The sequence below is a fragment of the Oryza brachyantha genome, chromosome 4 (assembly GCF_000231095.2).
Source record: "Oryza brachyantha chromosome 4, ObraRS2, whole genome shotgun sequence".
Taxonomy (NCBI): domain Eukaryota; kingdom Viridiplantae; phylum Streptophyta; class Magnoliopsida; order Poales; family Poaceae; genus Oryza; species Oryza brachyantha.
The window spans coordinates 16,041,194-16,057,419 of NC_023166.2; the positions used below are offsets into that span (position 1 = coordinate 16,041,194).

At 44.2% G+C, this 16,226-nt stretch overlaps 4 protein-coding genes across 4 annotated transcripts; 2 read left to right on the forward strand and 2 right to left on the reverse strand.

Annotated features, from left to right (window-relative positions):
• Positions 1 to 760: 760 nt before the first annotated feature.
• LOC102708714 (protein IQ-DOMAIN 31-like) lies at positions 761 to 1,372 on the reverse strand. Its single transcript, XM_015836494.1, has 3 exons — positions 1,283 to 1,372; positions 1,019 to 1,225; positions 761 to 931 (listed from the first exon to the last, which is right to left on the reverse strand). The coding sequence occupies exons 1-3, from the start codon at positions 1,370 to 1,372 to the stop codon at positions 761 to 763; spliced, it is 468 nt and encodes a 155-aa protein (XP_015691980.1).
• Positions 1,373 to 1,891: 519 nt separating this feature from the next.
• LOC102708993 lies at positions 1,892 to 2,971 on the reverse strand. Its single transcript, XM_015836055.1, has 3 exons — positions 2,842 to 2,971; positions 2,454 to 2,739; positions 1,892 to 2,342 (listed from the first exon to the last, which is right to left on the reverse strand). Exons 1-3 carry the CDS (start codon positions 2,969 to 2,971, stop codon positions 2,120 to 2,122), a joined length of 639 nt encoding a protein of 212 aa, XP_015691541.1. The 3' UTR covers positions 1,892 to 2,119.
• Positions 2,972 to 6,495: 3,524 nt separating this feature from the next.
• LOC102721265 (prolyl endopeptidase) lies at positions 6,496 to 12,574 on the forward strand. The gene is made up of 12 exons (XM_040523759.1): positions 6,496 to 6,752; positions 7,504 to 7,726; positions 7,836 to 8,036; positions 9,420 to 9,490; positions 9,596 to 9,761; positions 9,881 to 10,474; positions 10,616 to 10,996; positions 11,094 to 11,169; positions 11,267 to 11,330; positions 11,430 to 11,565; positions 11,989 to 12,102; positions 12,183 to 12,574. Exons 1-12 carry the CDS (start codon positions 6,634 to 6,636, stop codon positions 12,246 to 12,248), a joined length of 2,211 nt encoding a protein of 736 aa, XP_040379693.1. The 5' UTR covers positions 6,496 to 6,633; the 3' UTR covers positions 12,249 to 12,574.
• A 1,380-nt stretch (positions 12,575 to 13,954) lies between these two features.
• LOC102721542 (coiled-coil domain-containing protein 124-like) lies at positions 13,955 to 16,045 on the forward strand. The gene is made up of 4 exons (XM_006652578.3): positions 13,955 to 14,730; positions 15,211 to 15,330; positions 15,672 to 15,717; positions 15,790 to 16,045. The coding sequence occupies exons 1-3, from the start codon at positions 14,158 to 14,160 to the stop codon at positions 15,681 to 15,683; spliced, it is 705 nt and encodes a 234-aa protein (XP_006652641.2). The 5' UTR covers positions 13,955 to 14,157; the 3' UTR covers positions 15,684 to 15,717; positions 15,790 to 16,045.
• The last annotated feature ends 181 nt before the right edge of the window (positions 16,046 to 16,226 follow it).

Sequence of the window (16,226 nt, forward strand, 5' to 3'; positions counted from 1 at the left end):
TTTTATTTGTCGAGAAAAACACAGCTGGAGAAAGGCAGCATGCGTCATAGCATCATAGAGTAGTATAAAATGGGAGATTGGGAGGGAATGGGCTTTAAAAGGCCATGTTTAGAAGAGCTCGAGATTTAAGAAGATGACTATTTCTTTTTTTTAAAGCCCCTAACATGACTATTTCTTTTGGTTGCATATCCACTCATCTGATATATGCTACCTACATAGCTAATAAAAAGCTTTTAAAATTAACAAAATATATTAATATGAGTTATATCGGTTTACAAACATATTTGATTTCTACCTCGTGTAATAAAAATAATAAATTTAACTTTGAATATGTGCATACCAACTTTAATTTAATTTAATCTTTTTTACGACTTGTATGAATTGAATTTGAAGTTGTATGTCCCGGTAATTTATTAAGTACGGTGAAATTGCTTATATCTAGGTATTAAAATTTGGGTGACTCAAAGTAGTAATTGGAAGTAACAAATTTTTATACATAAAAAATATGATATATCTCTGTACTTCTTCCAAAACGATAAAATTGCATTTTTTTCTATTATCACTTAGATCTTCATAAAGTTTTTTCCCCAACTTAAATACAAATACATCCTGTCGAGTTTTTTTTTTAAAAAAAGAACTTTTCGCGGGGAAACAAAAATGAATGTTCGACACAACAAGAAACTAACAGGGTCGAAGCAGGTGGTATCATCGATCTCCATGCATCGAAGCCTCGACGCTAATCAGTAAATGGCATGCCCACCTACTGATCCTTGGACATGTGGAGCAGCTGCCGGGCGCGGACGCGCACCTGAAGCCGCACGAGCACCTTCATGAACCGGATGGCGACGCCCGCCTGCTTCCGCACGTACGCGCCCCGCGCGAGCGCCTGCAGCTTAACCAGGCTCCTCAGCGCGCGAAACGCCCGCCTCGCCTGGAAAAAAACGCACGCACGAGACTCCGATCAGCGGAAGGGCACCAGCAGAAGCAGCTCGGCGGCAGGGTTAACGCGCGCGCGCACCAGGTGGCCGCGGAAGCCGGCCTGGATGGTGGCCGCCTCGGCTTCCTCTCTGGAGAACTCTTCACGGTTGACTGCTCCGTCGCGCGCTTCCTTGCCCACGGGCTCGACGACGCCAGAGTCGGGCGCCACGGCCGTCTGGCCGCACGGCGGAGACCGGCCGAAGAAGGCACGGTCCATCCTGCCCGTCCACCGGCGGCGAGGTCGAGGCTGGGACTGGGAGGCGCCGGTGCCGCTGCCGCGTGAGCTCTTCTTGGCCACATTGACGCCGAAGCTGTCTTGGCGCTGCGGAGGCGAAGCATTAGCTCGACGCCGCGTGCCGAGGCAGCAGAGGAGTCTGCTCCTGGCCATGTTCATGGAGAATTTAGAGAATCATGTGGTTGAGATGAGGAGGTGTACGTCCACTGCACTTTTGGGTCCTTTTGAGGGTGCGACACCCGAGTCTTGGTGGAAAATTTCGCGAACAACGTGGAGGGATGAATTGCGCGACGAGCTGTGTACATCTTGATCTCGATGCTGATCGTTTCTCATGCAGTATTATTTTTAGTACAATAAATAAATAAGGCCTTGTTTAGTTCTTAATTTTTTTTTTCTAAAACATCATATCGAATTTTTGGACACCTAAATAAATCATTAAATATAGATGAACCAAAAAACTAATTACACAGTTATGGAAGAAATCTTAAGATGAATTTTTTGAGCCTAATTAGCCCATGATTAGCCATAAATGCTACAGTAACCAACATGTGCTAATGACGAATTAATTAGGCTCAAAAGATTCGTCTCGCGGTTTCTAGGCTAACCGTGAAATTCGTTTTTTCATTCGTGTCCGAAAACCCCTTTCGACATCCGATCAAACATTTGACGTGACACTTCTCCCAAAAATTTTCTCAATCTAAACACCACCTAAATTGCGGACAATTTGACAAAACTCGGATATATCGTTCCATCTTATCATTCGCCAACTTCCCGCCAAGCCGCCGACGCAACTATTTGTACAGACTTTCCAGTGTGCACAGCACACAGGCCTAACAAAACAGAGCAGCTACTCCAATGGCCGTTGAAACCAGAGCGAACACCGGCACCGGCCGCGCCCGACCGGCCCTAGGAGACGCAGCGCAGCGAACGCAGTGATGCCGTGGTGTCCATGGACGCGGCGTCGAATTCGCCGCACCGTTCGCTCGCCTCGATGCCGTAGTCCATGAGCGGCCGGCGCTCGAGCTCGTCGTCGTGCCGGCGCACCACCTCCGGGACGTCCAGCTCCCCCTTGCGCATGTGCACCAACAGGTACTCCAGCCGGCTCACGTACCTCAGCTTCCCATACAATCTTCAGGGAGGGAAAAAAAAAGAGAGAAGAGAGAACGCTTTGTAAGTTAATGGGGGTAATCTCTCTGGCCTATCAGCGCGAGCGTAACGTAACGTAACGTAACATACGTACCCTGAGCTGAAGAGGAACCGGCCAATGGTGGAGAACAAGAGGCGGGACTGGAGCCCCGGGTGCAGGAAGTACACGGCGTGCAGCCTCTCCCTGACTGCCGCCGGCATGGACTCGTATGCCGCCCGGATTGCGCCGACGCCTGGGAAGTTCTCGCCGCGGTCCACGCCGGAGTGCATGTACACCACCACGAACTCCGCGTCCCCGATCGCCGGCAGCACCCGCCTCCGCACGTACCCCTTCAGCGCCGCCTCGGCCTGGCCGCCGCCGCCATCGCCCAGCTCGCGCGCTGCAAAGGAGGAGCACAAAATATAAACCACCATTCGATCGTGTCACGAGCCCAACACGAACAGGCCGGCGTGTGTAACGTGCTCCCGTCCCGTTGCCGTACCAGGGAAGTTCTTGCCGACGATGCGGACGATGGGCCGGCCGGCCTTGTCCCGGCCCTGGGCGACGGTGATCACCTGTTTCTTCTCCAGCAGAATGTCCTGCTCATGCTCGGTCACGGCGCCGTCGGCCATGGCCTCCTCCCTCGCTCTCTCTGATCGGGATTTCCGCTTCGTCAGTTCGTCGCTTGCGTGCGAGTAGCCTAGTAGTACGAAGACGCGTCGCGTTTTATTATGGCGCGGTGGTACGAGTGATGTACTGCTGTTGGGGGTTGGGGCTAGCGCGAGGTGAGGGGGCGGGGAGGCCCGAGCGGTTGATCGGGACACGGACGGCCAGGATGGGCTGTGGTGTTGGGAACGCGTGCCGGAGTATGGTGGGGGTGGGGACCCGCCGGATCCCGCAGAATATGCGGGGAGGATTCCGTTTCGGCTGCGGCGCGGCTGCGTTTCGGCACGGCGCGCGGGGCGCGGGGGGCGCGGCGCGTCTGGCCTGTGGCCACGTTGCGGTGCAAACGCAGAACTGGGCGTTCGGACGCGAGCGGAGCTCGGTTTTTGGGACCGTGGGATCGATCGTCGTCGGTCGTTGGTTCATCTAGGCCGTGTTCCCGAACGAAACGACGGTGCTGTGACTGGGAAAGTGACACGTGATATCGTGCAGCGGCGCTTGAATCCAATCGCGTTTTCCGATCTGACATGTTACTCGGCCGTGGAGTTGGAACCTGATCAAGGCATGGCAAGGCCGGAACAAAGGAAACTAATTCTAGAGAGGGGGTAATTAGAACTATGAGAAGATCCGGGAAAGCTTTTAATTAAAAATTAAAAAAATGTTATGTTCGAAAGAATCGTAAAACTAGACTAAACGTTAGACTAAACGTGTATGGTCCAACAGAGACTAAATTGAACTGGATAGCCAAGATGGTAGGTATGATTTGTCTCCTAAATCGAGCTACCAACCCCCAAGCTTTATATGGTCCATGCATTGTTTCCGAGTTAGCTCAGTCAAGTTGGTCAACTTAGACTATCCGCCTCAGGACATCTATTGCTAGCGCTCACCCCTATGCATGTTTCCTTCCTTTAGAGATCGGACCTAGAGAAGCTTGGAGACAAATTAATCTGAATTGCCCTGCCTATTACTTAGGCAAGACACTTGCCCTAGGCAACATTCATGTGGCAGCGTGTTAAGACATGATGATGAGTATCCCTTATTGACTAAAGACGTGGGGTAAGATGAATACTACTTTCCACGAATGTGGGCGGATGGGCCATAGTCGGCCTATGTCCTAGCCCCAATTCCTAGCTTCTTCCATCGTTGGGAGGCCAAGTTGGTCCTACATCGAGGGAGGCGTTGTCACACGCTTGTTCTTAGGTTATTGATGCAATTAGGAGACTCACGAAGGTTCTCCTTGTTATATCAATAGCATTTTCTCCCTGCATGCTCAGCCTCCCCAAGAATATATAAGGGAGGATCTTGACCAAAGTGAAGGCTTATAAGAGAAAAACTATTATAGCCAAGAACAAGAATATTATATTACGTTCATGAGCAATGCATGAAAGCTCGAAGGAGCAGCCTAAGGGGAAAGGTGAATAGGCTTCTAAAAAAATACTTATTAGCAGTGGTCAAATTCTATCTTGACCAGAACTTCTAGTCCACAGCGGTCTAAACTTTTGGGAGGCTGGTCGGAGATTCTAGCTAAGAACATCGGAACTTTCAGTCATTAATTCTGAGTAGGCCAACAAGAGAAAAGATGTATATCCCCTCAATTTTAAAATATAAGTATTTCTAGAATTTAAATCTTTTATCAAATATAAATATTTTTAGCACTATGTACATTATTAATTGTCACATCAATCACTTTTTTATTTATTTTTCTCATTTTACTCTCACCTACCTTCTCATATCCATTCATTCCTCATTTGTTAACGCGGCATCATAATCTTTTCTTTTTAACCTTATTCTCTGCTAAATAACCTATAAATACTTATATTTTAGGATGGATGTAATACCTAGCAGCATGAGATGCATTGCAAAAGTATCCAAGCACAAAAACCAGAGGATCTCAAAGATTGCAATAAGTAATAGGCATCATGTCAAATTTAGACAAGGTCAATGTGCCATGTAAGCTTGAGGTGGACAAAACCATCGCCCAAATCACTAAGAGAGGTAAATTAATCTGGTTTTAAGAGTTGAATGGAGTCTTTGTACCGGTTTTGTGGTTATAGTACGCAAGCTAAACTTAACCCATGATTAAGAGAGGCAACATGGACTTTTTCCAGCGCCATGCTGTGCCAAATCCTCACGTGCCTCTGTTACATATACTGCAGCAGTGCAGTGCAGTTCAGTACAGCAGAGTATACTTATTATTGGGCCTCGAGATTCATCAACAACTTGCTTGATCATCTGACCAACGTTTTTTTTCCACTAATTGTAACTCGTAGATTCCCTTCCTTTAAACGAAAAGCTCCTTAAGAACTTTCCCATATATGACACATCACACGTCCATCTCGTTTCTCAATTCCCTAAGACTTGGGGTGAATGTACCGCAAGTCAGATCCAAACAAAAGCTATGGGGATGGTGTACTATTTGTCATCTTCCTCAGTCAGCCACGTCCTTTTTGTTTCGGCTTATAATCTAAATTTAAGCATTTAATCTTAAATTAGAAAGTGATTTAGAATTTTTTACTGTAGTTAATTTTAGCATTAGTTTTAATGATGCTTTTATATCATTAAAAATACATATATAAAATTTTTATTTATAAATATACAACCACCCCCCTATGTCTAGCAAAAAAAAAAAAGACTGCAGAAAGCAAGCCCCAGATAAATCAACCGTAGTATTCCAAGATCTCCCCTTTTTAAAACGCAGTAGAGGACGAGGGGGGAAAAGCGAGAGAGATTGAGATTCTCAATTTCTCAGTGTACATGCTGCCGAGAATCTTGATAGTAAAAATGTGTGGCAACGAAGCCCGAAGCAGGTAACAAAACTAGTAATCCCAACAAGGCACTGAGCCTAGCTAACTTCATTGTGCTGTCATGCTGTGACATCTGCGAGTGAAAGCGACGATTCCTCTAGCATGTCAACACTCTTACACCCTCATGGCGACATCCTTGCCAAGTTCGTATGTGGTCTCGCACTCAACGGCGTATTCCTTCCATTCTAAAAGAATTATTTTTTATAAATAAATATAGATGATATAGAGTTATCCATTATCTATTAAATGAATAAATTTAGATAACTAGATGTCAGAGTTTATATCCATAAATTATTTTTTAACGGATGAAGTATTATTCATCTCTACCCTTCTAAAATCATATCATTTTTGTGCACACATATTCACACGTTACAAGAGAGAGAAAGACGATGTTGTTATAAATATTTTCTTCATTCTAAAAAACTTAACCTAGAAAGGGTCAGTACAATAATTGTGGTCAATCTGTCTAGATTCGTTGTATTAACAGGACGAGTAATTTTTTTTAATGGAGTGAGTACTAGTAGTACGATACTCTGTCTGTCCTTTGGAAATGATTTCATTTCGCTTGCTCTATTTGCAATTCTGCATTTATCAAACTGCCTAACTTCTTTACGTGCAGAGAAAAGGAAAATGCTCCCCACGTGATCACATCCATCACTCTATATTAACGGCTATTTATACATCATGTGCTTCGTTGTCATCGTGCGAATTCTTCCTTTGTGTGTTTCGGTTGTGACCCGTGATGGCGCTATATAAATACACCACCACTGCTAGGCCCTGTTTGCATCGTGCGTTGCTTTGCATATTTCATTGGTACTTTGGTAGACATGGGCTCCCTCGCCGCCGCCGGCAAGCCGTCGCCGGCGCTCCGGTACCCTCCGGCTCGCCGCGACGATGACAATGTCGACGACTACCATGGAGTTCTTGTGCCGGACCCCTACAGATGGTGAGTCCCCATATGTATTGTTCACCCGTTTTCCGTTCCTTGTGTTTGTTATGTTCTGTACTTCTGTTCTGCGTTTCTGAAATTTACAATCTCTGTACTATTGCAATATGAGAAAAGTATAGTTCAGTTTTTTGTTCTGCGTTTCTGAAATTTACAATCTCTGTACTATTGCAATATGAGAAAAGTATAGTTCAGTTTTTTTTTAAGTATAGTTCAATCCTTTTCGGAAATAAGAAATACAAGTTTAGGAGATGGAAGCTGTTCGAGTTAGTTCGAAGTTATATTAATATAAAAGAAAATCAAGATTCAATCGCAATATAAATAGATAAATAAAATGGCATGTATCAAGTTGTGTTCTTTTTCTCATCAAAAAAAAAAGTTGTATTATTTTATCTAGTTATTCTTAGTTTTTACTCATCTTTTTGTTCGTGCACTTTCAAAATAGCTAAATTGTTTATTTTTATAAAAAATATAAATAAATTTATCATCTCATATTTCTAAAATAATTTTTCAACTTTACAGTGGCTAGAACCATTATTTACGCTGCTCCGTATTAAACAATTATCATAAAAATCATATAATCAATCATCTTCCCATTAAAAAGAACACAGAGTACACATACAAAATGTATGCACTTCCCCACTTTACAGTCAAAATACTTGCTAAATCTCAGAAGACAGAACAGGGATTTCTTTTTGGTGTCATTTGGGGACCGTGGTTAATCGCTGATGTATTTGTCGGGTGGTGAAAGGATGGAGGAGCTGGAGTCGGAGGAGGTGAAGGAGTTCGTGGACGCGCAGGCGGCCGTGGCCGACGCGGTGCTCTCCACCTGCGACGGCCACCGCGGCCGCCTGCGCGGGCAGCTCACCGCGCTCTTCGACCACCCGCGCTTCCGCGCCCCGTTCAAGCGCGCCGGCAGCTACTTCTACCTCCACAACGCCGGCCTCCAGCCGCACAGCGCCCTCTACGTCCAGGTCGGTCTCTCCCGAGCCTCGCAAGAAAGACGCACGTACGCTCCGCTTCGCTTCTGAAAAATCTGAGCCGTCGCGTGCGTTGCGTGTTGATTCTTTGGTTTGTTGCCAGCACGGGCCGGGCGGCGAGCCGGACGTGCTGCTGGACCCCAACGCGTTCAGCGACGACGCCACGGTGTCGCTCGCCATGTTCGGCGTCAGCCACGACGGCGAGCACCTGGCGTACGGCACCAGCGCGAGCGGCAGCGACTGGATCACCATCAGGGTGATGCGCGTCCGCGACAGGCGGCGCCTGCACGACGAGATATCATGGGTACGGTGAGCCACGGCTACCTGATGCGAACGGGGTTTTTAACTATTTGCCGTTCTTCCCAAGTGGTACTCTTGAGACGCCACTTTTTTAATTTTTTTTTACAGAAACATCGTAAGAGAGAATTATTCTTTATAAATTATCAACTTTGCCTAATGACTCTTTTGCCCTGATTTAACTATGGTAGCACCTGAGTATACACCAAATATTTAAGCAATATTTAAAAATATATACAAACATATCTAAAAATACACGCCCCTCATTTTTTTTTCTTTTCTACATATGCTTATAAGCCCATTTTTAAACTTTTAATATTAAATTCGAAATTGATTTTTGAGGTTTTTTATCATGATTTATTTTCAACATTCGCTTTTAATCGCTAAGTGAATATATATATATATATATAATTATTTTTTCTTTACAAATATGTCGGTAGTAGTTCCAATGACATATATATATATATATATATATATATATATATATATATATATATATATATATATATATATATATATATATATATATATATATATATATAGAAAGGGTTATCATGGGCAAAATCGAGCAATTTGAACAAGTTCGTCGCAATATAATAATAGGAGATGACAACCCATGATAACTTTTTTTGCCCCTGACGTGATAAGTCATTTTTTGAGACATGATATGTTGCATTTTGTTAAGATGTATTTGTATATAATTTCTCAAATATTGTTTAAATATTTGTTGTATATTCAGCTAAAAGAGTCAGGAAACAATTTTTAGCACACAGATATAGGTACACCCGTGTGCTTGCATATCATCTAAATAGTCATAAAAATATGAAAAATTTGACAAGATATATTAATATGAGTTATATCACTCCACAAACATGCAAGTTTAAATTTAATTTCTACAAGTTATAGCAAAAAATAAACAAAACTGAAACTAGATATACACATACATATTCATAATTGTTTTTGTTATTTTTGCTATAACTTATAACTTATAGAAGTTGAATTTAAACTTGCATGTTGGTAGAGTGATATAACTCATATTAAACTATCTTATCAATTTTTTTCATATTTTTTGATAACTATTTAGATGACATGCAAGTAACGGGTGTACATACACCCGTATGCTAAAAAAACTGTTTCCTAAAAGAGTCATTTTAAATCACCATCCATGCTTCCAAAGCTGACATGACACTTCACATAGGCAAAGAATAATTCTCTCTCTTACGGTGTTTCTTAAAGAAAAATTGAAAGAGTGACAACTCTAGAGTACCACTCTGGAAGCGTGGGCAAACTGTTAAAAACCCCGAAGCGGAGGGTTTCTGCTGCAGTGTTGCTCGATCGTTTCAGCCATTATCTCACTCTAACGCGCGACTGTGAATTCGTAAAACTGCAGGTGAAATTCTCGGACATCGCGTGGACTCGCGACGGGAAGGGGTTCTTCTACTCTCGTTTTCCAGCTCCAAAGTAAGTTCCAACATGGCAGGAGAATACTCGTCAGATATCACCGTGGTGGTATCTTGATGAAATATGTATGCTACTTGACGTATTGTCGTTTGTTTGGACGAGCAGGAATGATGGGGCGCCATTGGATTCTGGGATCAAGACTAGTGTTAATCTCAATCACGAGGTCTATTACCATTTCCTTGGAACTAATCAGTCGGAGGACGTGTTGTGCTGGGAAGACCCCGACCATCCCAAGTACATATACACCACTGAAGTTTCAGAAGATGGCAAGGTATATACTCCTAGTTATGTATGCAAGGCAATCAATTTAGTACTAGTAAATTTTGCAGTCAAACCTTTGTAAGCAATGCCAAACGAGCTGATGTATCTCGTCGTTTCACTTGTTTGCAGTATGTGATTCTGTCAGTCGCAGAAACCTCAGAGCCGGTAAACAAGTCGTACTACTGTGACCTGTCAGCTCTCCCTGACGGTCTGGAAGGCATGAAGGGTGACCATGGCATGCTTCCTTTCGTTAAGCTTGTGGATGAATTTGAGGCATACTACGCACTCATCGCCAATGACGATACCCAGTTCACCTTTCTCACTAACAAGAATGCTCCGAAGTATAAGCTGTCAAGGGTTGATGTCAACGAGCCACACTCTTGGATAGATGTTCTCCCTGAAGACGAGAAAGCGGTCCTAGAGTCAGCTTGCGCTGTCCATGGTGACAAGCTTATGGTGAACTACCTGTCAGACGTCAAGTATGTCCTGCAGATGAGGAGCTTGGTTACTGGGGAGTTGCTGCATGACATACCGATTGACATTGGCAGCGTCAATGGGATCTCTGGCAGACGTGACGATTCAGAGGTGTTCATCCACTTTGCTAGCTTCCTTACTCCCGGAATCATCTATAGGTGTGATGTCAGCAAGGAGACTCCTGAGATGAACATATACAGAGAAATCTCAGTTAGTGGCTTTGATCGCACAGATTTTGAAGCAAAGCAGGTAACTTCAATAACATTAAGAGCTCTTAGCATGATACCTGAACTTGTAGAAGTATAGTACATTTTCAGAAATTGCACAATTGCAGTCTCTGTATCTAATTCAGCAACCATTTATTCATTTTTTTTCTCCTCTTCTTTTCAGGTGTTCTACACGAGCATGGACGGAACCAAGATCCCCATGTTCATCGTGTCGAAGAAAAACATTGTTCTTGACGGATCAAACCCGACTTTGCTGTACGGCTACGGCGGCTTCGGCATGAACATGACACCCCATTTCAGCGTCACCCGCATCGTCCTCATGCGGAATCTGGGATTCGTGTCGTGCATCGCCAACATCAGAGGCGGCGGGGAGTACGGCGAGGTCTGGCACAGGGGCGGGTCGCTCGCGAACAAGCAGAACTGCTTCGATGATTTCATCGCAGCCGGCGAGTTCCTCGTTTCTGCCGGCTACACGAACCCAAGCAGGCTCTGCATCGAGGGTGCAAGCAACGGGGGCCTTCTTGTGGCTGCTTGCATCAACCAGGTGATCTTTTGTGTCTCTCGCTGTAAATTCTTCGGTTCCAGTCTACTGCAGAAAATCGAGCAGGGACTCTTTGTGAACTTCCCTTTTTCTTTGACAGCGTCCTGACCTTTTTGGCTGTGCTCTGGCTCACGTCGGTGTCATGGACATGCTTCGATTCCACAAGTTCACCATAGGTTCTGACTAATCCCTGAAAGCAATGTAGCTTGATCTCGTTTCTCTTCATTGCAATTGCTCCATCTCACCAATGTGCTCGACAACATCTGCACACAGGCCGTGCATGGACCTGTGATTTCGGCTGCTCGGAGAAGGAAGAGGAATTCCACTGGCTCATCAAGTATGGCGCTAGCCATCTCTCTGACAACGAGGGACTTTGAAATCATTTTTGCACTACCACGGCACCACACTCTCTCATGGTGGGCAAACGGACGTGCAGGTACTCTCCCCTCCACAACGTGAGGCGGCCGTGGGAGAACGGCGGCTGCCGGAGCCAGCAGTACCCTTCCACCATGCTGCTGACGGCGGACCACGACGACCGCGTGGTGCCGTCGCACACCCTCAAATTCCTCGCGGTGCGCTCAGTTCTTCCTGTCTGCACGCCGTTCACCCCCAAAATAACTTTATTTTTTACTCATCCCACATGTATCAATAAAAATAAAAAACTAGAATATATTTAACTTTTTAAAATCTTAATATAATTATTTTATATTTATCTATTTTCAATGCATCTATTCTTTATTTTTACAAACTCCAAACAATAATTACTAAGAAGTAAATTTTTAGTGTATCTTTTTAACATTTTTGAAAAAATATCTCAAGGTATTATATTTTTTAGTGTAAAAATTAAGTACCTTGAGTAATCGAAATACAATATACCTTGACGTACCGAAATTTTACACTAAATTTTTAGCACTCAGAATACTTTACAAGGACCGTAAAAAACCTAATTTATTTTGGGGGCAAGAATTGATGAACCTGTTGGTTTGATGGAGCAGACGATGCAACACGTCCTGTGCACGGGAGTCCAGGACAGCCCGCAGACGAACCCGATCATCGGGAGGATCGACCGCAAGAGCGGGCATGGATGCGGCCGCTCCACGCAGAAAATCGTAGGCGAAATCGTGCTCATCTGTCTGTCGCATTTTTCCTGAAGATTTAACTCAAGCTTGCTCCGTTCTTTGCATGGCAGATCGACGAGGCCGTGGACAGGTACGCATTCGCCGCAAAGATGATGGGGATCTCTTGGATCGACTGAACAAAACCTCCGACTCTGAACAGCCGGTTGCCTTAGCTTGGTCGTGAGGAATTTAGATATTCAGAGATAGGTTTGGCTATGGTCGTCAAGGGCTTCTTCGCAACGCAGTACATTTCCAAAATTTCACAGGAATCAATTCCAAAAATCCTCCGTTCTGAACAAAGCTCTAAAACTGCGGGTATCTATCTATTGATGTATTTGTAACTGGTTAGGTTGCTATAATGATTGGCATGGTTGATATTCGATATGCACTCATGCCATCTACGTACTTCATTACAACTATTCTTAACTGAAACACGGCAGTATGAGCTTTGCATGGATTCTAACCCTAAGATAAAGGCCCAGATCATTTGTTTTTTTTGCTAAAAAAATCAAACAAAATATTTATAAACAAAAAATAATTTATGAATAAAACTTTTGTATATATGTTCTTAGCGCTCTAAAAGTAAATACTAAAAAATAAGCTACAATAAAAACCTCAAAATCAATTCTAAATTAAAAATTAATAATTCAAATTTTATGTATAACCAAAGTTTGGGAAGAGGGGTGAAGATTGGAGGCACAAAAGAAAAAGGGAGGCCAAATTTGCCGCACAACTGTATCATATTCAGACGAATAATTGTATTAGATGCACAAATCTTGTTCGTAATTCAAGAATTCATTTGTATTCTAATAGATCTATAAAGAATACTTGTATTTGATATTCTTTTTTGACCGTATTTGATAGAGAGCCCATGTATATCTCGTATATAAATAGCGATTGATTTCTATTGCTATAATTTGAAATAAATATATGTTAGATGGATATATATTATCTAAAATAGAAACCTAAAAAAACTTGGGCATTACAATACCCCAATCTACAAATTTTGAAATGATTTTTTCTCCCCTCCTCCCATGTCATCCAACAGTCACTATGCAGACGGTGGTGGCACATGGACATGTTGGCAACTGCGGTGGTGGTGGGGCACTAAAGCATTGACTACATATCGATGGATATCAAATGACGATGGCTGATGGAAAGAAATAGGTTATAAAAACATTGTAGGAAAAAAATCATCAGGAAGTGGTAACACTCGAGAACAACAACCACCATGAGGCACTGTCGTGGTGTCTCCCCTTCTCCAGGAGAGTTTTTGGATGAAAATCGTCTTGCTACCTTTGCTATCTTGTTGGAGGCGTTGTTTTGAAGGTTCATCCCTCCCCCTCCTAAGCTCTCCTCTAGATTGTTATGTTCTATCACGATAACACTTCTTCAATTCAATACACGATGGTCACGTTGGCACAGCTACACGGAATACGCCTTGGCAAGTCCATAGGGTGGAGAAAGGATTTTGCTTCTATTGTCCTCTCACTTATTAAGTCAAAATTTGAATTTTTAACTTTAAATTTTGAGTTGATTTTAGAGTTTTTTTTTACTGAAGTTTATTTTACGGTCTTAACTTTTAGATTGCTAAGTATACATATGTAAAATTTTTATTTATAAATTATTTTTCGTTTAAATTGGAATCACCCCTAAGTGTTGCGGGCATATCGTGTTACTTCTTTTAATCGCGTGGTGTGGATTTTTTTTCCCTTTTTTCTGACTTCTTTCAGGATCGTTGTCTTCTACTAGTACTTTTCATTCCATATTAAATTATCAATACGAAACCTTGCACGAGATTCTTTTCAAAAGGAAATAAAAATGCAATTCATCGTGAATTAGAAAAGATCTGATAAAGTGGTAACCGGCACGCTACCACGCGTACCGAACAAGCTGATCGCGTCGCACGCGCTACCCCTACCCTCTCTACCCGTGCACCAAGCAAAACCGGCGCTGCTCCGCTGATTCGCCCCCCGATCCGACCGCCGCTCAACCCCACCGGCCACCGCCGCGCAACCCCACCGGCCACCGCCGCGGACAGCCGGGATGCCGAAGAAGATGGGTGTCAACTCCAAGGCGGAGGCGGCCCGCGAGCGCCGCTCCGCCGCGGAGTCCGACCGCCGTGAGCGCGTGGAGCGCTCCAAGGAGGAGGAGTACTGGCGCGAGGCCGAGGGCCCCAAGTCCCGCGCCGCGCGCCGCCGGGAGGAGGACGCCGAGAAGCGCGCCGAGGCCGCCGCCCGCAAGGCCGAGAACCGCCGCCTCGCCGAGGCCGAGGCCGCCTCCGCAGCCGCCGCCGCGCCGTCCAAGACCGCCGCCCGCAAGGCCTCCCGCGTCGGCGCCCCGGCGCCCAAGGTCACCGAGGCCGAGCTCGCGCGCCGCCGCGAGGAGGAGCGGCTCCGCCTGGAGCGCGAGGCCGAGGCCGCCAAGAAGCGCGCCGCGCGCACCGCCGAGGAGGAGGAGTACGAGCGCGTCGTCTTGGTCGCCAACACCAACAGGGACGACTCCATCATCGAGGCGAGGTCGGTCGACGAGGCCATAGCGCGGATGTCGCTAGTTGACTCTGAGGGGCCCTTGCCCGCCGATAAGCACCCTGAGCGTCGCCTCAAGGCCTCTTTCAAGGTACAATGGCCAAACTTGTGCTTATTTTTACTCAATTGCTGCCTGACTGTGTGCAATTGTGTTTAATTATCAAAGTTTGTTGCTTGAAGACAATGAATTGAGCACCTAACTACCTTTCACAATATGACAATAGTCAATTTCTTGGTTTTACTTTCCAATGCAACTATCAATCACAAAACAAAAGAGTGAACTATCAAAATCATAGCAGATGGAAGTTGAACGCAGTTTATTATACCATGTATTCTTTCCCCCCCTCCACTAGTCCGCAGTTCCAATACATGCATCTTAATCTAATTTCTGAAAATACAATGATAACTGTTAGTATTCCACTGATTAGAGAATTTTACTATTTGATGTAGAGGAAAGTTGGTTTGAATTGATTGTTGATGAATGGCTTAGTTATTTGGTTTATTAAGATGCTCGATGTGCAATGACTGGAAAATTGGTGCTTGAATCTGTTTGCGATAATCTTGATGACAGGCATTTGAAGAAGCAGAACTCCCTAAGTTGAAGGAAGAAAAGCCAGGCCTGACACTGAATCAGTACAAAGACATGATATGGAAGCTATGGAAGAAGTCTCCAGACAACCCTCTTAACCAGGTTAGCTGACATAAATATAGTTAGTCTGTTCTTTAAAAGTTAATTATTTACACATTCGAGGTTATAGCTATCTATTTAATTTGTCTGCTCTATCATTAAAACATGTTATTTAAAATTGTGTTCCTTAAATGCTGTAAACCATAAAAGTTTGCGATTATGGGAATCAATTATTCAAATGTACAAAGAATAGATGCAATTTGGATATCACCTTAAAATAGTGTTCTTTGTTGACAATTATTTTCCACATGTGATATCTTGCATTTTGGAAATCATAAGTGATGAACTATGACTCAGTGATACTTGTATCAATAGCCCATCATCTGACTGATATTTATGTGTAGGCTGCCGAGTGACGATACATTCCTACCGAGTTCTAGAATTTCCAAGGTAAGTTTTCATGGCTTGACTGGTGGCAATTTTCTTGTACAATAATACATTAAGGCACTCCTTGATGTACAGGCGCCAGACGGTCAACTCCAGATATTCATGGACTGAACGTGTGGGAGACAATCATCTTCTCAGCTAATAATTTACAAAATGATCCAGTGTATATTGTGAGAGCTCGTTTTTGTTAGCTGTTTTGTTCGGGTTACTGTCGTGCTTAATGTGTTTCGGGGGCATGTTCACTTAATTTCAACAATTGTCAAATTGAAACTGCGGTTCACATAAATAGCTATGGCCTATGGCAGTGGCTCTCTCCCCACTTGTAGGGGCACCTGCTTCTGTGTGATTGCTCATTTCATGGATGAACACAGAGTCAGTAATGACCGAGTCCTCGTCATCGGCAAGCTCACGAAGTACAGTATAAGCATGATGTTTTGGGGCCAAAACTGTTGCTCTGAGTATATAATACATCGATACAAGTTGCATTGGAGCCGACTGGGATCACTCTCCCC